Source organism: Ursus americanus, chromosome 15 (genome assembly GCF_024610735.1).
Source record: "Ursus americanus isolate L20-20 chromosome 15, mUrsAme1.1.p, whole genome shotgun sequence".
Taxonomy (NCBI): domain Eukaryota; kingdom Metazoa; phylum Chordata; class Mammalia; order Carnivora; family Ursidae; genus Ursus; species Ursus americanus.
The window spans coordinates 9,446,215-9,469,169 of record NC_142141.1 but is presented as its reverse complement, the minus strand read 5'-3'; the positions used below and the strand labels follow the sequence as shown (position 1 = coordinate 9,469,169).

The 22,955-nt window shown below is 43.7% G+C and overlaps 1 protein-coding gene across 1 annotated transcript in view; it reads left to right on the top strand.

Moving 5' to 3' along the window:
* The window catches only part of TENM2 (teneurin transmembrane protein 2), a 524,046-nt gene that overhangs the window by 440,872 nt on the left and 60,219 nt on the right, over positions 1 to 22,955 (top strand). The window contains exons 14-18 of the mRNA XM_045792137.2: positions 1,653 to 1,772; positions 4,935 to 5,196; positions 5,956 to 6,223; positions 11,704 to 11,847; positions 12,450 to 12,699. Coding sequence (XP_045648093.2) covers positions 1,653 to 1,772; positions 4,935 to 5,196; positions 5,956 to 6,223; positions 11,704 to 11,847; positions 12,450 to 12,699 — 1,044 coding nt within the window. The remainder of the gene's footprint in view (positions 1 to 1,652; positions 1,773 to 4,934; positions 5,197 to 5,955; positions 6,224 to 11,703; positions 11,848 to 12,449; positions 12,700 to 22,955) is intronic.

Genomic DNA, 22,955 nt, shown 5'->3' with positions numbered 1-22,955 from the left:
TCTACAAAGACTTATGCTATAGGAATGATTTAAAAGAAATAACAGTGGTATAAAATAGGGGGGGGCCGCTGCAGGACATACTCCCAATTTTGTTTTCTCATCACCAACGCTTTGTACCTTGTGGTCATCAACACACATCGATTGAAAATTGTGTCTCGGAAGGCATGAAAGAAATCTTAGTCGGCGCTAAGATAAGAAAATGGAATTGAACAAAAGAATTATTTTCATAATTTAGTTTTCTACTTTCAAAGGACTCTAGCATTATAGTTGGAACCAGAAGCTAAAAATGGGATGCATTTGTTAGGTAGCCCGTAGCAGACAATTAGAGCTGTCAGTGGAACAGTCTACACCCTCCCAAGATCATCAAAGGGTTGGAGTTGAACGCTCGGGGGTATTGCTAATAAAAAGAGAGGTGCCTAGAGAAAGCATCCCTCCAGTTCTGGGGTCACCTGAGATGGCAGGAATAAGTGCATTCCAAAAACTGAGCAGACTTGGACAAGATTCTGGCAAAGAACAGGTCAGCTTGATTCCTACACCAGAAACTGGGACTATGCCAGGAACCTGGAAACCTGAGAACCTCTCTGTCTTTGCCAAATGCCCAGTGGCTTGAAGGCTCCCCATACAGCTGCACACCTGCCTGGTGGTCTGGGGGCTAAGTGCAAAAATGGAAGTCCATTAACCCATTTCTCTGTGAAATCAGAAAATTTAGGTAAGAGGAGGCATGTGCCTTCTGCCTCTGTGGTTTTTGAGGGGATTGTTGTAGCATCTCTGTTGCTTTATGGGATTTTGCAGAAGTTGCTCGTTGGATACTGGCATCCTTGAGAAAGTTCTAGTTACGCGATCTGGAGAGAGGAGAGCTTTCACTGACAGTGGAAAAAAGTTGAGTGGGATTTCAGCCACCCCCACCCCTGCCCCATCAAGATAGAAGGAATTTGATACAAGAGAAATAGAGTTAGGTGGAATCCAGAACCCAAGATAGAATTCAGAAAAAATATATCTACCATGTTCTCTTTTCCTCAGGCTCTCACGGGTTGTGAGAAAGTTTGCTCTTAGAGGGCAGCAAAAAACATGTATGTAGATGTCCCAGCTCTTTAACAATCATATAAAAAAAAAAACACAAAAAAAAAACCACCTCTGTGTGCTTCCCTCCGTTCCCTCTGACATCCCAGCCTGGAGGAGGGGAGTAACATTGCCTTTCTCCAAAGCCAGAAAAGGAAATGAGTAGCCAGATGGGGAAGCTCTCACCCGAGTATAATACTCTCTGTGCCAGACGAAGGCACAAGCACGAGTGGTGAGGGGCAGCCAGAAGCTCCAGCCAAACAAAAGCCAAATGATGTCGAGAGACGGAGCAAGGCCAGGGGTAGAGGGAAGGGGGGCACAGGAGACCCCACTGCCCGTCCAGGTGAGTGGGGAGGCTGTCCGTGGATTTCACTCCGACATGTCACCAGTTCTGCCCCTCAAGGAAAGCAAGCGTTAAGGCCTCCCCATGAGGGGTGATCATGTGAATCCAGAAATGTCGAAAGTCTTCTTACCTTAGTGACCAGAGGAGGATGGGTGGGGACAGCAGCAAGAGGGAAAGAGAACTTGACCTGCCCCCTGGTGTCCTTATTCTCCTCTGTGTGGCTCAGGACTCCTGTTTCTTTTTCTTTCAGCTTGGTTTCTCTCATTCGAGGCCAAGTAGTAACTACAGATGGGACTCCTCTGGTTGGAGTGAACGTGTCTTTTGTCAAGTACCCAAAATACGGCTACACCATTACCCGCCAAGATGGCACGTAAGTATCCGTGTGAGCTCTGCCTACTCAGGGCTGGGGGTGCAGGCGAAGAGACAGATGGTACTCCTGGCTTAGAACCACATGGCTTCCCCTTGTGGGCTGCGAGGCTCACCAGGCCAGAGCCCCAGGGAGGATCCCCCCAAATATATTTTTTGCTTTATGGTATGGGATCCAGAATGAAAAACAAATAGAGGGGCCAGCTTATCTAGGGCTGCTGCTAACCATCATTCTCCCTTTCTCCGTGTCAGGTAAGTACTTTTCTGTGTGTGTGCTTGTGTTGAGGCCGGAGCTGGGGGAGGGCAGATTCTAGAAAGAAAAAGGCAGAGTGGCTCTTGGAAACTCCTCTTTTAAATCAAAGGCAGTGCAGGGTGACAGGATCCACATGACATAGTGTCCTGTGGTGAACCCCTTCTGCTTTCATCTGTGGCTTTAGGAGCTGTGTTGTTTTCGTGCCTGTTTTGAGGGGGTGGGATATAATCAGAGAAGTCTAATTAAATACATTTAGCTGTCACCCTGCTGTGTGAAGAAGGCAACCTTTCCCTATTATCTTCTGATTGGAAACATGCACCCGTGCAGCCCCCACCAAGATGAAAACTATGTTATTTCCTTAATCCACTGGGCATGGAGTTGAAATTTAAAGAAGAAGAAGAAAAGAAATCTATGGGATGAGGAAATCACTCACCCACCCTGGGCTAAAAAACCCCACAAACTATTGCCTTCTATTCCAAATGACAAGGAAGACAGTTACTGTAAATCTGATGCAATGCTTTTTTCCATAAAACCGGAGTCTGGAAAATCACGGCCGTAGCATGTGGGTAAGATCTGTGGTCTTGCCTTTCTCTGGTGAAGAGTTTGGCCTCACTCTCTGATGTCCTAAGGTAGTCTTGCAGGTAGTTTCAAAATTGACCAGCCCACAATAACGCTATTCTCATATTCCCACCTCTGAAACCCCAAGAAGACATCTGATGTTTTCCATCAAAACCTCAATATTCAGAAAGTTTCTGATACCTCCCTCACGCATTTCTTTTTTTTAAAAGATTTATTTATTTATTTATTTATTTATTTATTTATTTATTTATTTATTTTAGAAGGGGAGAGAGAGTCAAGTGGGGGAGGGGCACGGGGGAGAGGGGCGAAACTATCCCAAGCAGATGCCCCGCTGAGCGAGGAGCCTGCCACGGGGCTGGATCCTAGGACCCTGAGATCACAACCTGAGCTGAAACCAAGAGTTGGATGCTTAACCGACTACACCACCCAAGTGCCCCCTCACTCAGACACTTTTGTAGCGAAATCTGATTCTTTTAAAGCACTAGGACGGTGAGCGTGTAGTGTGCAGACCTACCCCAGCCCTCGTTCATTCTTAGAAGCCAGTGTTCTCACCCTGCAAAGCCCTATGACAACACAGAGGACATTTCTAAGTCCTTGGCCTGCTGCCGGCCCCTACCTTATGCTGCCCCATCCCTCTCAGCTGCTTCCTGACTAATTACAGCCCAAACCCACTTCCCATATCATCTATCCAACCTCCAGGATTGGTGCCTCTCCAGCCTGGTCAGGTTGCAAAGCCCTGGAAGTAACAGGATGTATTGTGAATGCTCCGAGGAATCACACAATCTGTTGTATAGTAGTGCGTGCCACAGACATTGAGGGTTTGGTGCTATCCCATATCAAGACATTTGACTCTCTTCTGTGTCCTGTACAAAACCATCCCCAGCTGTACGCATGCCCAAAAACATACAAACAAGTTCATAAAGTGCTGGGCTATGCATGCTCTGATATTGACCTCAGTATTCATGTGCACCTCGCTCATGCATTGTATGTCTGCTAAAAAACACCAAAAGTAAACAAACAAAAACAAAGTAAACAATGAAAAGTAAACAAACAAAACCTACCAGAAGTATTACCCAAATTGGGTGAAGCCAGTGTGTCTGTATATTTTCAGAGTTTTTACTATGATCAGAAACTCTGTTAATTGCTGGAAATTCTGAAGTGACCAAGAAAGCGCCACCAACACTTGAAGAGTTGAGATCCTGGTAGAGGAACAAAACTTAAAATTGGGAGACGTCTCCCCATTGACCTCCTGCTTTTCTGTTAACTGGGAAAGAACTACCTTTGTTTTACTTTGCTAGTAATATACCTTTGTCCAGCTCTTGAGGAACAAACAGGAGTAGGGTTTAAGAACAGTTATCAAACATACCAGAAACAGGGCAAGACGGATGAAGGGTTCAGAAGGTATAAACTCCCACTTAGAAAATAAGTAAATTCTGGGGATGTAATATACAGCACGGGGACTATAGTGACTAACACTGTATTGCCTACTGAAAGTTGCTAAGAGAGTAAATCTTAGAGGTTTGCATCACACACAAAAAATGTGTAACTGCGTGTAGTTGTAGATGTTAACTAGATTTTGTGGCCCTCATTTTGTAATATATACAAACATCAAATCCTTATGTTGTCACCTGAAACTAATGTTACATGTCAGTTGTATCGCCAAAGGTAAGGCTCTGGGAAACCAAATATATATGTCGTAAGAGTCCAGGTAGATGGTAGAAAGCTTTAACGAGGCCCTCCCGTGACTTAGCAGTGAGCATTCTAACTCTGCTTTTATTGAACACTGCTGTTAGCCCAGCACAATGCTAAGTGCTCTACAGCAGGGGCGGGGGAACATTTTCTGTAAAGGGCCAGATAGTAAATATTTTAGGCTTTGCACGCCATATGGTTTCTGTTACAACTACTCAGCTCTGCCTTTGTAGCCTGAAATCAGCTGGAGAGGATAAGTAAACAAATCGGCGTGGCTGTACTCCAGTAAAACTTTTGTTTGCCAAAACAGGTGGCGGGTTGGATTTAGCTCGTGGGCAAAGTTTGCTGACCCCTGCTCTGCACTCACCGCTTGTCCTTGTCTCAGCCATACTGGGAAGTGGGTATCATTATTCCCAATTCACAGATGAAGAAACGGGCTCAGAGAGGGTTACTAACTTGCCCACAGCCACAAGACTAGTAAGTGGTAGAGGTTGGGTTCTAACTCAGCCCATCTGCCTCCAAAGCCCACGTTCTTCTCTTGCGTGCTCTGTCCCTCCCACTGCCCTCAGGGGCAGAGTTCAGAGCCCCTGCCTTGTCTAAAGGCAAATTCATCCCTCTCAGTGAGCCCACTTACCCCCTCTCCAGGTTTGACCTGATCGCCAACGGGGGAGCCTCCTTGACCCTGCACTTTGAGCGAGCACCATTCATGAGCCAGGAACGCACCGTGTGGCTACCGTGGAATAGCTTTTACGCCATGGACACCCTGGTGATGAAGACCGAGGAGAACTCCATCCCCAGCTGTGACCTCAGTGGCTTTGTCCGACCAGATCCTATCATCATCTCCTCCCCGCTGTCCACCTTCTTCAGTGCGGCCCCTGGGCAGAATCCCATTGTGCCTGAGACCCAGGTAGGAAGGGCAGGAACCGGAGTAGGACTCTTCAACACTGCCCTCACCCAGGCTGGCTGGCCGGCTTCCCCTCAGCACATCTCACTCTCTGGGTGGGCCAGAAAGTAACATGAAGGGGGAGGGACAAAAAGTAGAAACACAATAGAATGGAGGGTCGCTGGAGAGAAAACTGAATCTCTCCTGGACATTCCAGATGTTCTCAGATTGTCATTCAAGGCTTTGGCAGTCACCGGAGCTTTTAATAAAATAAAAACAATATACATATGTGCAACCCACCTGCAAATTGCTTTTTATTCCTGTTAGTCACAGAGATACATGATAAGAGGCACTTTAAGGATCTACATCAGTGTTAGGACAGAGGGCATATTACATTATTGCCTCCCTGTTGCTTTATACCAATTGTCACTGGAAGTTGCAGGTTCATATAATTACAGCCTCTTGTGGCCTCCTTACATGCAGCTAGCAATAAAGCCTGCTGTTCTTATTTACATCTTTTGCCAACAGTGTGGTTTTTAAAAAGAAACACAACAGTGACCAGGAATAATTATTAATCCAAAAATCATAACCTCAGCCCCTTCACTCCATGGTGTAGGATAAAGTTTGGCTGTTTTCTCTCTCTCTCTCTCTCTCTCTCTCTCTGTCATGGGAAGTGGTTCTTGCACCCCACATAAGGCATGTTGCTTTGGTGAGAGGGGCAACAGACAGGCAACCTCAGGAATTCACTGGCTGTGGTACGTCTACCACGTGTCTCCTCTCCAGGTTCTTCATGAAGAAATTGAGCTCCCTGGTTCCAATGTGAAGCTTCGCTACCTGAGCTCCAGGACCGCGGGCTATAAGTCTCTGTTGAAGATCACCATGACCCAGTCCACGGTGCCCCTGAACCTTATCAAGGTTCACCTGATGGTCGCTGTAGAGGGGCACCTCTTCCAGAAGTCATTCCAGGCCTCTCCCAACCTGGCCTACACCTTCATCTGGGATAAGACAGATGCATACGGCCAAAGGGTATATGGACTCTCTGATGCTGTTGGTATGTTGCGTTTTCAGCTCCTCATTGATTCTTGGATTTAGTCATGCATTAATCCGATCAATGTTGAGTTCCTACTGTGCGTTCCTACTGTGCGTTCTACTAGCACTGTCCTGGTGGAGAGGAATGCAGTGGTCAGTAAGGTAGAGAAGAGTCCTCTTTCATGGACCTTCTGTACTCATGGGGGATCAACATAATAAACACAGACTGGACAAGAAACTATCAAGCAGTGAAAAGTGCTAATATGAAAGTAAAAATAAGTGATATTTACTGGGAAGGAAGAGCAACTGTGGGTGGGCATGCAGGGAAGGCTCCTCGGCGGGTGACACTTCAGCTTCTTGAATGACAAGAATGGAGCCATGTGAAAATCAGGAACAGAGCATTCTTTCTTCTGCCAGAAAAGGCAAGAAGAACAAGGTGTGTTTGAAGGACAAAGAGACGGCCAGTGTGGCTGGAATGTATGGATAAGGAGAACGTTCGAGATAGGGGAAAGAGGTGGAACAGGGGCTAGATGGTGTTTCCAGAGAGCACTTGCAAATGGCTCAGAATGCACCACAAGAATCAGAAAACAGAGCTGGAGGGGACGTGAAAGCCACATGCTGTGTTTCAGGCTGTGCCTTTGAGGGAATCCCACGATTGCCCGGTGTTGAAAGACTACCATAAGAAAGGGGTCTGTTGGTTATCAGTCTCTGAAGAACTGTGAGCTGTGAATGAATATCAACCTACCCCATATCTTTTCCTAGTTGTAGAAAGCTGTGTGGGATTAATTAAAATCCAGAATCCTGCATTTCCTTCCCCACTCGGCTTGCAATTTCCAAGAACTATAATAAGTTACCAAAAGAAGAAGCCAGCAAACTTAGAGATTCTCACTGTAATTGGCAGCCAGTATTTATCAGACACTCCCTTTGTGCAGAGCACCGTGCAAAAGCCTTTATCTTGGGTAACCTCTCAATAACCTTATCAAGGAGGCACTCTCATAACCCCCATTGTGCAGATGGGACAGAACGGAAGGGGTAAATGAGTTGCCTAAATTCCCCGTACCTAGCAGGTTACACATGCTCAGGATACGGCCCTAGTGGTCTGCTTCATGGGCAAGTGGAGTTATTCACTTAGTAAAGATAGTAATAAGTTACTGAAGTAATTAGTGCACTTAATAGAAAATGGCTAATCAAATATTATACCAGACTTTACCGATATCAAAATAATATCCAACATCGAAAAGTAGTTGGAATATTATAACGCACCCCCCATGCATCTAGCTTCTGGCTTTATCAAGTCGTGATGAATACTGGTTTTTCCTTTCTTTCCACCTCCCTGCTCCCAATATTTTTCTGAAGCAAGTCTCAGATATCACATCATCTTATCCATTGTATTTTACCATGTATCTCTAAAAAACACTTCAAAAATATGCCAACGGTTATCACAATTTTTTAAATGGTTATTTCTTAATATCTTCAAATAGCCCATTACTCAATATTTCAATTGTCTTATGAATATCATAAAATATTAGTGCTTTGTTTGCATCAGAATCTAAATAATAATAATGATACCATATTATATACTGTACGTCGCTACCAGAATAGATCTTAAGAGTTCTCATCACAAGAAAAAAATACTTGTAACTGTGTGTGGTGGATGCAATTTTGATCTCTCTTAATTTTTTTTAATCTATGCTTTTCCCTTCCATCTCCAGCTCCTTTTTTTTTTAAGTTCTCTATTTTATTTTGCACCAACTGCATTGTTTGCTTGTAGAATTTCCTATAGTCTAGTTTGCTTTCCGATTGCATCTCTGTGGCTTCTTAATATATTGCTTTGTTCCAGATCTCTTGTAAACTGAGAGTGGAATCTTGAGGCTTTCTAAGGTTCAGGTTTGATTTTTCTTTTTTAGTCTTTATCATAACTTTATTTTTTTATTGCGGTATAACGGATATGCAACACTATGTTAGTTTCAGGTATACAACACAATTCCATATTTATATATATTGTGCGGTGATCACAAGTCTCATTAACATCCACCACACACAGTTACAAGTATTTTTTTCTTGTGATGAGAACTCTTAAGATCTATTCTGGTAGTGACGTACAGTATATAATATGGTATCATTAACTATAGTCACTATGCCATACATTGTATCCCCAAGACTTGTTTATTTTATAACTGGAAGTTTTTACCTTTGACTCCCTTCACCCACTTCTTTCACCTCCCACCCTCTGCCTCTGGCAACAAACCGATCTGCCTCTATAATCCGTGAGCTTTGTTTTATTTTTTAAAGATTCTACCTAAAAGTGAAATCATACAGTATTTGTCTTTCTCCACTTACCTACTTAACATAATGCCTTGAGGGTCCATCCGTGCTGTTACAAATGGCAAAATTTCATTTTTTTTATGGCTGAATAGTATTATATACACACACACATCTTCTTTAGCCATTCAGCTGTTAATGGACGATTAAGTTGTTCCCATATTTGGCTATTGTAAATAATGCTGCAATGAACATGGGATGCGGGTACCTTTTCGAGTTTGCATTTTCATTTTCTTTGGATGGATACCTAAAGTGGAATTTCTGGGTCATATGGAAATTCTATTCGTAATTTTTTTTTGAGGAACCTCCATACTGTGTTCCGTAGTGGCTGCATCAATTTCCATTCTCACCAACAGTGCAGGAGGCTTCCCTTTACTCCACATCTCTTCCAATACTTGTAATTTCTTGTCTTTTGATAGGAGCCATTACAACAGGTAGGAGGTGGTATCTCATTGTGGTTTTGATTTGCATTTTCCTGATGAGGAGTGATTTTGAGCATCTTTCCATGAACTGTTGGCCATCTGTATGTCTTCTTTGGAAAAATGTCTATTCAGATCCTCTGCCCATTTTTTTATTGGGTTGTTTGCCTTTTCCCTACCAAGTTGTAGGAGTTCTTTATATGTTTTAGATATTAACCCCTTACCAGATATAGGATTTGCAACTATTTTTTTTCCCATTCAGTAGGTTGCCTTTTCATTTTGTTGATGGTTTCCTCTGTTGCACAGATTTTTAGTTTGATACAGTCTCATTTATTTTTGCTTTTGTTGCCAGTGCTTTTGGTGTCAAACCAAAAAATCATTGCCAAGACCGATGTCAAGGGGGTTACCAACTATGTTTTCTTCTAGGAGTTTTATGGTTTCAGGTCTTAGAATCAAGTCTTTAATCCATTTTGCGTTAATTTTTGTGTATGAGTAAGATAGTGGTTAGTTTCATTCTTTTTCATGTGGCTGTCCAGTTTTCCCAACACCATTTATTAAGGGGTCTGTCTTTTCCCCACTGTATATTCTTGGCTCCTTTGTTATAAATTAATTGACCATATATGTATGGGCTTATTTCTGGGCTATCTATTTTGTTCTACTGATCTGTGTGTCTGTTTTTATCCCATACTGTTTTGATTACTATAGCTTTGTAATATAGTTTGAAATCAGGGAGTTTAATGCCTCTAGCTTTGTTCTTTCTCAAGATTGCTTTGGCTACTTGGGATCTTCTGCAGTTTCAAACACATTTTAAGATTGTTTGTTCATTTTCGTGTTTCTATGCTGCGCCATTGGAATTTTGTTAGGGATTGCATTGAGTCCATAGATTGTTTAGGGTAGTGTGGACATTTTAATGACGGTAATAATTCCAATCCATAAACACAGACTATCTGTCCATTTATTTGTGTCTTCTTCAATTTCTTCCATCAGTGTCTTATAGTTTTCAGCATATAGGTCCTTCACCTCTTTGGTTAAATTTATTCCTAAGTATCTTAGTTTCTGGATTGTTTTTGTTTTTGTTTTTGTTTTTTAAGCAGTATAGCTGGGTAGGTGGCACTGTCATCTTCCATCAGGAGGCACCTAACGCCATCTTGTTTATGCTTTCATGGTTTCAGTGGCCATGGATGCTCATTGCTTAGATCCATTAGGTCATTAGGGATTGCAAAGTCATATTTTAATTTTGCCATTGCTTTTCCATTTATTAGCGGGAATACTTTCATATGGAGATATTCTCTCATTAACTACTTGGTTATTTGAGGTATAGTTCAAATAAGAAAGAAGGGACAAATGCTCAATTGTTTCCCTTTATTTACTATTTTCAGTATAATAAGTTGATCCTCGAACCTACTAATGGTAGCAAATTAATTTCCTAATACCATTATGAACTCATAGAATAAAATGTATCTAATATGTTTCAATCCATTGAAGTTATTATCTCTACTAATGGTCAGATTGTCCCATTTTTGGTCAGTGGCACACTCTTCAGACTGACTCCCAGATTCTTTTGACATAACCCTAGTAGATTTTGATTTCTTCCTTGTTATCTGGTATGATAAAATGGCCTAGTCTCATCTTATGCATTTCTTGCTCCAGCCATTTCTTCAAGGAGTCCTGCCTGATTTCCTTTTATGAGAAATAATATTTCGAGGCCACAAGCCGGGCACTAGCAATTCTCTTTGCTACTGGGTTGGTGGTTGTATCTTGGAATTTTCAGAGGACAAATTAGGAAATATATGTGGGTTGTCGTTGTTTTTAATAAAATGTGTCTTCCATTCCTATCAATGCTCCTATACGTCAGGATTTAAAGGAGGCTGTGGAAAATCCCCAAAGGTGGCGCACGTGGTTAAGAATGTGATGCGGTACGAATACAGATAATAACAACGCCTCCTATTTCTAAAGCCCTGCTGCAATTAAAAATGCATGGCATCTTGGTATTTTGTCTCTTTTATCCTTACCACATCTCTCTGAGAAACTGAGGCTTCGCTTGCTGTGTTACAAATGGGGAAAACAGAGCCACGAGAAGTGGGAGCGAGAGCAGGGTTAGAACTGAAGTCCTTCATCTCCCACCTCCCTCTCCCATTTGTCCATGTGGCAAATGCAGGATTTTTACAGTCTTTGGATTCTGTTCCCTACTGAATTGTCACATAATTGGCAGGCTTTGTCCCCATGCCTGCCTCGCCTGGCACTCTCTGGAATCCTGAGTGATCATACAAAGAGCCTTAACTTACACAAGCTGTTGCCTCCAAATCTCCTTATAAATGAGCCACTCTGCTTCCATAGGCCTTCGTCCTCGTGAGTGAAAATAAATAACCCCAAATATAATAAATGCATGCTGCGAACAGCAGGCTGAGAGGAACAGTCTCCTGTCCAACTCTAAAGGAGAGTTGTATTTCATTTTTCAGTGCCTCTTCTCCTCCTTCCACGTCACTAGGGTCATTTTTGAAAGCCAGCTGTTCATTGGAAAAGTCTTTCTATCCCAAAGAGTACTACTGTGTAAAGTTTCAAGGCTGAGTTCAGCTTGAAATCTGAATTTAATATTGTGTGGAATCACAAGGAGAAAAGCAATCAACCCGCCTCCTTGAGTGAGTTTCTGGAAAGGAATCTGTATTACCATGAACATGTGTTTCTCATTCCAGCTGGAAAGCTCGGGAGTAATCAAGGAAACTCTTTTCTCCACTCTGCCCCACCCACTTTTATCTTTCAGTGTCTGTTGGGTTTGAATACGAGACCTGCCCCAGTCTAATTCTGTGGGAGAAAAGGACAGCCCTCCTTCAAGGATTCGAGCTGGACCCTTCCAACCTCGGTGGCTGGTCTCTGGACAAACATCACATTCTCAACGTTAAAAGTGGTATGTGGGCACATTTTCTTTCCCAAATATAGCTCCTCCGGAACCTTCTCTGCAGCCTTGACATTTAAGTGGTAGACTGTCCTCTTCCCTCGGCATTTTTTCATCAAATGTCCAAAATACACATGGGTTTTTCCACCTTATTTGAGAGAGAGAGCACGTGTAAGCAAGGGGAGGGGAAAGAAAGAGAATCTCAAGCAGACTTTGCATTGAGCAGGGAGCCCGACGTGGGGCTCAGTCTCACAACCGTGAGATCACGACCTGAGCCGAAACCAAGAGTCAGATGCTTAACCGACTGAGCCACCCCACACCCCTCCATCTTCTCCTTTTAAATGTCAAAGAATGTTAGGCTGTTTTTCCCCAACCATCTGCCTTAGCGTACCTCATAATTCTTCTTCAATTACCCCTACAAATGATATCTTACTCTTGGGGGGCAGTGCCCCATTACGTCTCTCCCAGCATCATGAGGTAATAGAGGTGTTCCCCAAAGGTCAAAGTTTCCTACTGTTTCTCTTCTCTCTACCACTGCCCCTCACCATCCATAAGCCAATAGAAGTATCCTCCCTGGAAGGCTGCAGTAACCACACCTATTCCCTGCCCCCCAGGAATCCTACACAAGGGCACTGGGGAGAACCAGTTCCTGACCCAGCAGCCTGCCATCATCACCAGCATCATGGGCAATGGCCGCCGCCGAAGCATTTCCTGTCCCAGTTGCAATGGCCTTGCCGAAGGCAACAAGCTGCTGGCCCCAGTAGCTCTGGCTGTCGGAATTGATGGGAGCCTCTTCGTTGGAGATTTCAATTACATCCGGCGCATCTTTCCCTCTCGAAATGTGACCAGCATTTTGGAGTTACGGTAAGTGGCCGCACAGAAAGCCTTCCTTTGCTCTCTTGCTCCCATTGCTACAAAGCTTCGCTGGGTAAATGATGGCTATATTGGGGGTTCTCCAGAGAATATATATTCCAGATAATGGGATGAGCTTTGAAACCGAGGCCCAGAATCAAATAAGGGTTGGGGAAATGCCTTTTGAATCTATAAAACACCACACACATATTTGATACAATTGTTAACACCTGACTTAAAAACAAGGGTGAGAGCTTTAGGTCATGGTGCTTGAGATGGGACCTGAGTAGCTGTGTTTTGTAACACCTCCACACGAGAATCTGATACATGAAAGAACCAGGACTTCAAGCTGTGCATCTGTTCCAGTGGTTTCAAAAGTGACGCTTCTTAAAAATACAGATTCCTGGAGCCCACCCCAGAGACACTGATTCAGTAGGTTTAGAGAAGAGCCAAGGCATCTTTTATCTTTGACAAGCTCTGTAGAAGGGGCTGATGTACATCAGAGTTGAGAACCAGGGGTGCTCACTTACTGATTCACATGTTTATACTGAGAGCTTCTCTGCACTACCTTTCTGTAAATTCTCTGGCTCTTTGCACATTCACTAGGCTATGACTTAGAATTACTGCATAGGCCTTGCTAGGTAACTTCTGGCCACACCTGGTAGATTTCTCCTGGTCATTGCTTGCTACTAAATCGGAAGTCCAGACTCCTCTGTGCTGGACAGAAGTTCGTGTAAACTCTCTTCCTGGGAAAGTTGACTCCAGGTCCTTAAACCTAGATCTGTAAGTGGAGGGAGAAATGAGGTCTGTAAATAAGGGATAAAATTCTTGGTGGATGTGTACTGTGTGTCAGGGACTATCTGCCAAGGGAGGAGAGGGAGAGGAGGAACAAGCAAAGCCCTCCTGGTTGTATTTGTGGCCTGATAGGGAACTGCAAATCGTGTGGATAAATCGAAAGAATAATAATAATGCTGTAAAGAAAACCTAACAGGTAAAAATTAGGGACTGTGGTGGGGCTTGGGGGGGATAAGGAAACTACCCAAGATAAAGTAGTCAGAAACATTTCATACTATGTGACATTTGAGATGGGACCTGAATGATGAGCTCAGCTGTATGAAGATCTGGGGAAAAGTATTCCAGGCAGAGAGAAGTTGTGCAAAAGCCCCAATGTCGGCAAATAATCTGGTTTATTTAAGGGATTGATGGAAGTCCAGTAGGGCTTGGAGTGTAGTGAGCTCAGGAGAAAGTGTCTCTGAGGAGGTCAGAGAGGTCAGTAGGGGACCAATGCTTCAGCGTCTTACTGACCTTGTTGACAAGTGTAAATTATATTCTGGTTACAACGCACAGCTATTAGAGGTTGAAGTAGGAAGTAGAGTAGAGTTGACATGATCTAATTTGCCTTTTTTTAAAGGTCATTTTGGCCATTGTGTTAATGAATGGACTGTAGGGGTACAAGCGTGGAGGTGGAGAAGCCCATAGGGAAGCTGTAACCGTTGACCAGGATTGGGGTGATGGAGATGGTGATGGGCAGCAGGGGAGATAAGGAAGTGTTCCAACTGGGATATATTTTCAATGTAAATGTGATGGGAATTGTTGATGGATCCAGGTGTAAGAAATGGAGAAAAGGGAAAAAAAAAAAAAAGAATCAAGGGTGATGACTAGGACTTTTGACCTGAGCAACTGAGCAGGTGGTGGCGCCCTCTGAAGTAGCCTCAGCCACCACGCGAAGGACTTAGAGGAAGCCGCAGGTGGCACTCGCCTTTTAGTGGCCCCTTCTAGGAGAGAGATCGGTGAACGGAGCATCATCAAGTGCTGCTGAGTACTCCTGGGAGCTGAGACTGTGCCAAGCACTGGGAGGGATTAAAGGAAAGAGAGAGAGAGAGAGAGAGGAGAAAACCCCAGCTCCGCCCCAAGAAGGTTACAGCCTCAGGGATCCCATGGGCCCTTATTGAGCATGATGTGAGCCAAGCATGTGCTGGGTCTAGAAGGGGATGAAACACGGGCTCAGAGAGCACCCATGTGAGGGTGACAGGTGGGCCCCAGGCAGAGAGAGACAATTCAGGCTGAGGGTTTCGGAAGAACCAACAACCAGATATCATGGAAACAAAGGGGAGGCCATGGGGTGGACTAGGAGGGTATAATAACCAAAGATGAACAATGAGAGGAGGAAGGAGATAAAATAGAAAAGGCTAGATAATCCTCGAGCTGTCAAATTGACCATCGGACAAACCACATTTCCTAGAGCTTCCCAGCTAGGTCCCCTACCTAAGACGTTTATTTCCCCTTTTATCCTAGGAGAGTCCTCTTCTCAGGAATCCTGTAGGCAGTGGAAAGCTATAGAAGGAGGCAGGGAAGGGGGTGAAGGTAGCATTCTGCTTTTCCATGAGAGTCGCATGTTTTTTTAATCTGGCATTTGTAACCAGCCCTCCACGTCTGGCCCTTTCTTCTTTCTCGCTACTCAAGGTGCTCAGAGCCAAATCAGCACTTGCCCACTACATGCCCGGCTCCAAACTACTCATGCTACTCGCTCTGCTTAAATACTTTCTCTGTCTAATCTGCCTCATCGCGTCCATCTTTAAAGGTCATTTTGAAGGTCCCCTCTTCCATGAAACCTGACCTCCCTAGCAGAAACAATTCTCAGCTTCCTCTGGGTCACTTCAACTCTAGTTTTCCACGAAAGTTGACTCCACTTACTGCCTTGTTTTTCAGTTATTTCCATGTAAGTCTTCAGGGCCCTGGTGTTGGAGCCTCTATTGCACAGACAGCTTTGGCACGTTCGCCCCTTGATACCTAGGGCCGTGCCTGGTCCACACCAGGGGCTCGAGACACACTGCTTAGGTTAAAGGAGACACGGACTAGTGTCCTGCCTTTTGTTGGAATTTCTCCTTAATTCCAGGTCTCTCAAGTCCTAGAGGCCACAACACTAATGATAGGAGCAAAGACCCACTCAGAGCAAGCCACACCACACCCACATGGTGACATCAAGGACAGCTAGAGGGAATGTAAATACCAGTTTCCCTCAACAGCTGTGTGGTTTGGTTTGGTTTGGTTTTTAAACTTTTTAACCGCCTTTGGACTTGGACTTGCTTTCATCAGCCAGGTATTCAGAGACGATTAGAAGTTAAGCTTTTACAAGAGCACTGGTTTGATTTTTCCTTTCTTCCCACTACATACCTGGAAACAAAGGGCTGTCAATCCCCTCTCTTCAAAACAGTAACCAGCAGAGGGAGGCAGGAGGGGAAGGAGACCTGTCTAGCTTATGTCTCTTCTCCGTTGTGAGTTGGCAGCTGAACGATTTCGTTTCAGAAGTGGGTGCTCATTCCGATCTCACTTACCCACCCCAGAGCTGAGACTCTAAATCAGAATTGTATATGAATGTTCCCGTGGTTCCTTCACTATCCTTCTCTCTTCCTCCTTCCTTTGCCTATCCAAAACATACAGGGGCAGAGTTCCACACACTTGGAAAACTTCTAACGTTAAAAAGAGCCTTCTTCTTAGGAAAGTGGTTATCATTGTATGCTTCAATTCCATCCGCATTCAAGACATTTCCAACATCCACTCCCCCAAAAAAGCCTGTTATCCCACCTTTTAGCAGCCCATTTCCTTTCTTACAACCACACCCTCTCCAGAGGTGATCCTTGGAAAACCCAAGCCTTAGAGAGTCAATTTGTCAGTCACTAACGTCCTAGGGTGACTTTCTGTCATAGGAAAATCTTTTCTTCCTCCCCAACTTGAGAATATCTTAGGGATTGGATTCCAGTGTAAGACACTGCCTCTCTGCATTTTCTTAACTTGGCCTCTTGTGCTAAACATAAGAATCTCGCACTTTCTATAGTGTTTAAAATTCTAAAAATATATGTATATATGTATATTTTCCAAATACAAAATTCTATTATGATATTAACTATGCTCCTTTCCCCCCACTTAAACACTTCCCCGTGCTGAGATTCTGACGGTGCGTTGGAAGTGGGGCAGCAGCAATGCTGCGTCAGGGAAGATCTTCAGGGAAGGGCGTTGTCCAGTCCAGTCGTGTTAGTGCCGGAGAGGGAAGAGTCACAAAAGAGCGGGAGCCTAGGAAGGAGGGCAAGGGCAGCAGAAGTTGGAAGAAAGATTCACCAAAGATAAGCTTTGCCTGAGAATTTCAACAAGGACAGACCCTGCTTGATACCAGTGTAGAACGTTAGGGAGGAATATATGGTCTAGTTACCAGGGAAATGCTTTCCCTGTGTGGTCAGGGTATGAGCACCAAGGTCAGGAAACAAAATCTAACACAGCATCCCTCCCCAGAATAACAATAACAACAATGTGCCCATAAAACTTTGGGCAGTTGTTGGCACTGTTTTCAAAGCTCTTTTACTAAGACAGGTCCAGGTTTCATGAAGCCTGAATCTTACGTAATTTCAGGATGAAACTGAATGTTATTCAGGATGAGAAAAGAAACCAAATCAAATTGCACATTTTGAAAAGCCGACAATTAGTCACAAATATCACAAAATCCAGATAAGTTACCTAAATTTTTTTATTCATTAACTACTGTTACACTTCCATGATACTTGTTTTCCTATACTTTTTGGCTGCATACTCTTTGATCATCTTTTAATATGACAATGATTTTATAATGTCATTATCTATAGAAAGAATAGAGCAATATTCTGTCTTTCCTCTAGGATAACTATAGTAAAAATATGTTTCAGATTATTGATATATTAGTAAATGTTGTTTCATGTTCACAATTGACTACCGGTGATGTCGTGAAAATTGTTAGAGTTGTAAAATTTGGGAAAAACTTTATCAAGCTTCTTTCATAGTACTTCCGGGCATTTCAGGTTACCTTGTACAGTGAATAATCTAAATAGCCTTTGAGTTGACACTCATGAACCAACTTGTCATTGATGTCCCGGTAATAGTGAGATATCCTGTGTAAGTCTTTAGGGTGCTAGTGTGTGAGCTTCTAGAGGCCAGTCACCTCTGGCATCTTTGTCCCTTGATGCCTAGAGCAGGGTTTGGTCCACACCGGGGCTCAAAACGCATTGCTTGAGTTAAAGGAGACACACCCCTGTGTCCTGCCTTTTGTTGGAATTTGTCCTTGGTTCCACGTCTCTCAAGCCGTGGAGGCCGTTATCATCAATGCAATGAGCTAGGGGCCCGCTCAGAGCAAGCCAAGCCACACCCATTTGGTGACTTCCAGTAATAAGGCTAGAGGTAAATCTGCACAACAAGACGAAAATGTACCTGGAAGGCACTCCTATACCAGAATCACTAGCAATAATCTAACTAGACAGTGAAAGAACTCCATATGAGCCGCATAACCCTGTCCCCCCTAAATCTAAACTAAATGTATCCCAACCAACTTCCCTTTCATTGGAACTCAAACAAACAAAACACTGTGGCCGTTCCAATTCCACCCTATTCTGTGGCACGGAGAGAGTTGGAAGAGAAAGAAGCAATAGTCTCAACTGATTGCAGCTTTGTGATTCTGAGCAGAACGAGGCCTTGGAGCAAGTCCAAGGCATGGTCTGCCCAGCACTAAGGGAAGCAGCCTCATTCCTTCCTTCTGTCACTCAAGAACGCATTTTCCCAGTCCTTACTCTCTCCAGGGCTCCCTACTAAGAATCAGCACCAGGGAGATGAGTATGTCATCTCCGTATTTACTTGCTCCCATTCACAACAAAGTGAGGAAGACAAACACACATGCGTAAATCACAAGACAGCCTGACGAGGGCTCCGTATGATAAACCGAGTGTGCTTGGAGAGCCCTGAAGGCCCCACAGAGGACTCATTGAGACTCACAGTGTGCAGAGCTAAGCCGTCTCGATTCTTGAATCCACGACCCCACTTTGCCCTCAAAGGCTGTGCCTAAACGGTTTGCATTATTGAGGCATTGACACAAAGCCTAGGCCTGTCCTTTGTAAGTAAGGCACCAGCACTGATCTACATAGACTGACTCAGTGCTGTTATTTTGGGTTGTAGGCTCCTAAGCACCCACCCTGCCAATGGCCCTGGACTGGAATAGCACTGACCTCTGCCTTTCTCCAAAGCTCGCCTCCGTATGAGCATCTGGACTATACCCTCAGTGACTTGGTCCCCCCACTCCGGCCCTTCTCCTTTCCCCATATAAATATTATATTAATCAACTTAAAGCAGATGTTCTTAGGAAAGAAGTAGGTCAGGTCTGCAGACCCAAATCCCATCCAGGCTTTTCACAAAATCTTGACTAAAAAACTGGAATTGATATTGCAATAATTAAGAGCCAAATATGACTACCACTGGTGGCAGATAACATTTCACTTTCATTAAGCAATATAAAATAGACGCGAGAATTCCCGGCTGCCACCCTGACACACCAGGCTTTGCAGAATGAATCTTAAATTGCACTATGTCAGTCAGAGCTCAGGAGTTATCAGCATCATTTAATTAACTTTTTTTTTTTTAACGAAAACTAACACGTTGGAATAAAATATAAAAATGTAATCCCTGTGCAAACCCACTACTAATCATGGCCCCTGGCAGAGGCCCGGGCTGCACCTAAGCAGGAATCAGGGCATTAAGCCCTCTCTGTCCCTTCCCCGAAGCCTGCTTCCTCAGCCAAAGGGGAACACGGATTAGGGACTCCTTCCACTGTGGCCTTAGAAGCCTCAGGAATGAGAAGCAGTTCTCTTTATTGAAGCTTTAGCCTTTCTCCTCTTTGTCCTAATGTTATTAACTTCCAGCCACTTTCCTGTTGAAATTGACATGTATTTTTGTTCTAAAAAAAAAAAAAAAAAAAAGCAAAACTTTTACCACTTTTCCAAAAAGGGAATGGTAGCTGGAGTCTTTGGCTCCAATTATGAGAGGATATTAATACTCATGAATTTCATGTATGGGTGTTATCTGTAAGAAAGCATGCATACCTGGGGTCCCACACAGGCAGAATAAGATAGGGAGAGGGAAGGTGTCATGGAGCAGGGGTAGGAAATGGTTGAGACTTTCAGGGTTCCACAGAACGATTGCCAAACTGCAGACGGATTTGGGAAGAGGCTTTCTTGGGTGGCACGGACTCCAGCCTGTAATGCACCAAAGGCACATGGATGGCACAGGTGGCGCGAGGCTCCCTCCCACACCCAGGGCAGACATTACAAATGCGTCACAGCACTCTTTACAGCTGACCTTGCATTTGGCCTCAGAATCCTAGTCCCGCCCTCCTGGCAGCCATTACTAATCCATAGGTATTGGCACTCAAGAGGTGACCTATTTGCCATCTTTTCATTAGCCAGAAGACCTGTTTCACCTGTTGCCACCTGTGTCATGTGACAGCCACATTGCTGGTCAGAGAATTCAGGCATTCTTGTCTAGATTTTTCAATGACCAGGAGGAGTCCAAAATCAGGGGTGCCTCCCAAGTGATTGAGTCAGGAGCTGTCAGCTAGAAGGGAAAAAAAAGAAAAAGACTGCTTTTTATGGGCCCCTTTATACAAGAAATGAAAATGTTGTGTTTGCTTTATCATCAATTCTTCAGCTAACTGTTTGTTCTTTTTCCTTCTGTTTTCTTTCTATAAAGAAATAAAGAGTTTAAACATAGGTAAGACGAAGAACTCTTTTCCCGTATAATTTGATATGGTTCGTTTGCTCCCTTGTGTTTGCTTTTTGTTTTGTGCTTCTTGTGTAATGTTGTGTATTTTTATGTACCAAATATAGTAACTTTTTTATGTGCTAATTGTGTGTTGTGGATATGATAAGCTTTAGCAATTATGAAATGCAGTCAAAAAGCAACCAAATAAGCTGACAGTAATTAGAATTTCCGGGAGATGCAAGTGCAAGATAATGAACCCTCAGCGAACTTTTATCCCGACTGCTCAGTGCGGTCCGTAATTGGGCCGTAAGTTGAGGCAAACTTCTGGCTTTTGTAAATGCTGGACTGGGTTCACAAAAGCTTTAATGAACTGGAAACGGGTCAAAAACTCATTTTCAACTCATTAATGATTTTTTTCCCCTGGATATATGGTCATTTAAAAAAAAAACAAGTTAATTGCCAATCTGCTGGTCAGAATGAATCCAACAGTCAGATGCATGGGGAATTTTCATGGAGTTAAACCACTGTTAAGTAGTAGGAAGGGTGTAGACCAAGTAGTTTTTGTCAACTAGCCTTTGTCATTCAACTGCTCCGGGTTATCATTTGAAACCATATTGGTAAAATTCACATATACAGGGCACAGCACACATACGTGTGCATGTGGCTCCGGGAGCTTCCCATTACAAAGTTAGGAAAATGCCAGGTTGCTCCAGGTTGCCCTGAAATGGAAGGAAAATTACCTTTTTATTCGGAAGAAGAGAGAAAAGCAAAACGATGTATTTTAATACTCAAGGGAATGCTTCTTCTTACTTCTTGAAATGAAACACAGAAGGGGCTTCTTCCTGATGTTACGTGAGAATTAGACATGAAGTGGAGTCAAGTTGTATAAGATCGTCAACGTCAGTGGAAAAGCCATGCGTATGAGCCCTTGGCCTCCTCCTCCGTACTCCCAAACTGGCTGCTTATAGGCACCCCAACCGGGCCAAGTGGAAAAAAAAAAAATTCCCTGGAAAGACAGCCCCCATTCAAATTCACATGCCCCATTTGACCTTCACCATAGCCACAGATGTGGAAGCATGGCTGTCCATCTACCCAAGAGTCTCTGTAAGAATCTTGGTTGGGATGGGTATGACACCATGGGGGAGAATAAGACCCCAGCGATAACTGACCCCACATCCTCACACATCTGCTCTTCCGCCAGAGTTTGTGAAAAGCCCCTTTGAATCAGGCTCCCTAGAAAGTCCAGAATTAATTATCTTGCTCATAGATAGGCACAGATGTGCAGTGCCCTGATCCTTCTGTTGATCACGCCAGCTACTATTCATTCACTAACAAAGTACAGCGTCTAATTAAAAAATGGCATGAAGTTTTCCCTTTCTGCCCTAATTTGTTTTGCATATGTGGATACTCTCTAAAGACTAAATAGCAAAAAAAAAAAAAAAGAAAAAGGAAGGAAGGAAGGAAGGAAGGAAGGAAGGAAGGAAGGAAGGAGGGAAAGAAAAGGAACCCTGGTAGCCTACTCTTTTAAACTAGTTATCTAGGCTGGAATTTTAGAAAGACCTTGACTTCTAGTTCAATTATGTGTCTCAATAGCAACCCGAGGAGAAGCTGGAATTAAAGATGGTCTCGATTCACAAATTGTTCCTAAAAATAGCTTCCTAGTTCCTTTCTTCCTTAAAAAGGGGAAAAACCCAAATGGGGGTGTTTTAATTAGTAATTTACCAGCTAATGTCTACAGGACAAATGCATCCAACACTATCATCACCCTCACCTTGCCTTTACCTCTCCCATCCCTTTCCTTCCCATAATTCCAAACTACAATGGAAAAATAACTGAAAAACAAGAGGCCTATGCTCATTTTTGGCATGTGGCATTCACTAGAGGTATCCTAGAGGCAGTGATTTGAATAACCAGCATAGGAGTAGCATGAGCACCTATTCTAGTCTTAGCCTCGAACAAATGACGGACACTGCAAAGGGAAGAAACTGTAGGGTTTTGAGCCAAAAGGGACATGAGCAATGATCTGATTTCTTCATTATCCAGATAAGCAATCTAGGACCCAGCACGGCCGAGAAACTTACCTCAGGTCACCAGCTGGGTCAGCGTTGAGTTTAGAGTTTCCTGTGTCTCAGTCCTGTCCTGATCAGTAACATATAGGGGCAGTGAGATGCATGGAAGAGAAAGAGGTCCAGGTCTCTGAGGCCTAGTGCCTTCCTATTACATTTCTCACACACAAGGGTATTTCTCTCCTAGTGTAGCTTAGAGCTTTGACAGATCTTGGTCCACACCTGTGACCTCAGTATTACCCAAAATATGAAAACTATATCTCCTCCCTCAGTAATCCAGATTCTGGGTGTGATATCAGCAAGACATCAGATTTCTTCAAAACAAAAAAAAGCCAACTTTATTCATATCCACACTGAAGAACAAGAGAGAAGATCTGAGGCTGAGGACTGGGCATGGCTCTGGGAGCCTCCCATCCCAAAGTTAGGAAAACTCTAGGTTGCCCCAGTCTTCATGATCTAGTATCTTGGAGGCATTGGGGAAGCATGGACTAAAAAGAAAACCTTGTCTCATGGAAGTGTTCCTCAATCCCACTTGAGAAACATACCAAACCCATAGGGGGAAGTAAAAAAGACTGATTTGCACAAAACACGAACACACAAGCAGGACCAGAGTGGGATCTCTCGTACCAGCTAAACGAAGCAGTGGTATTTTAG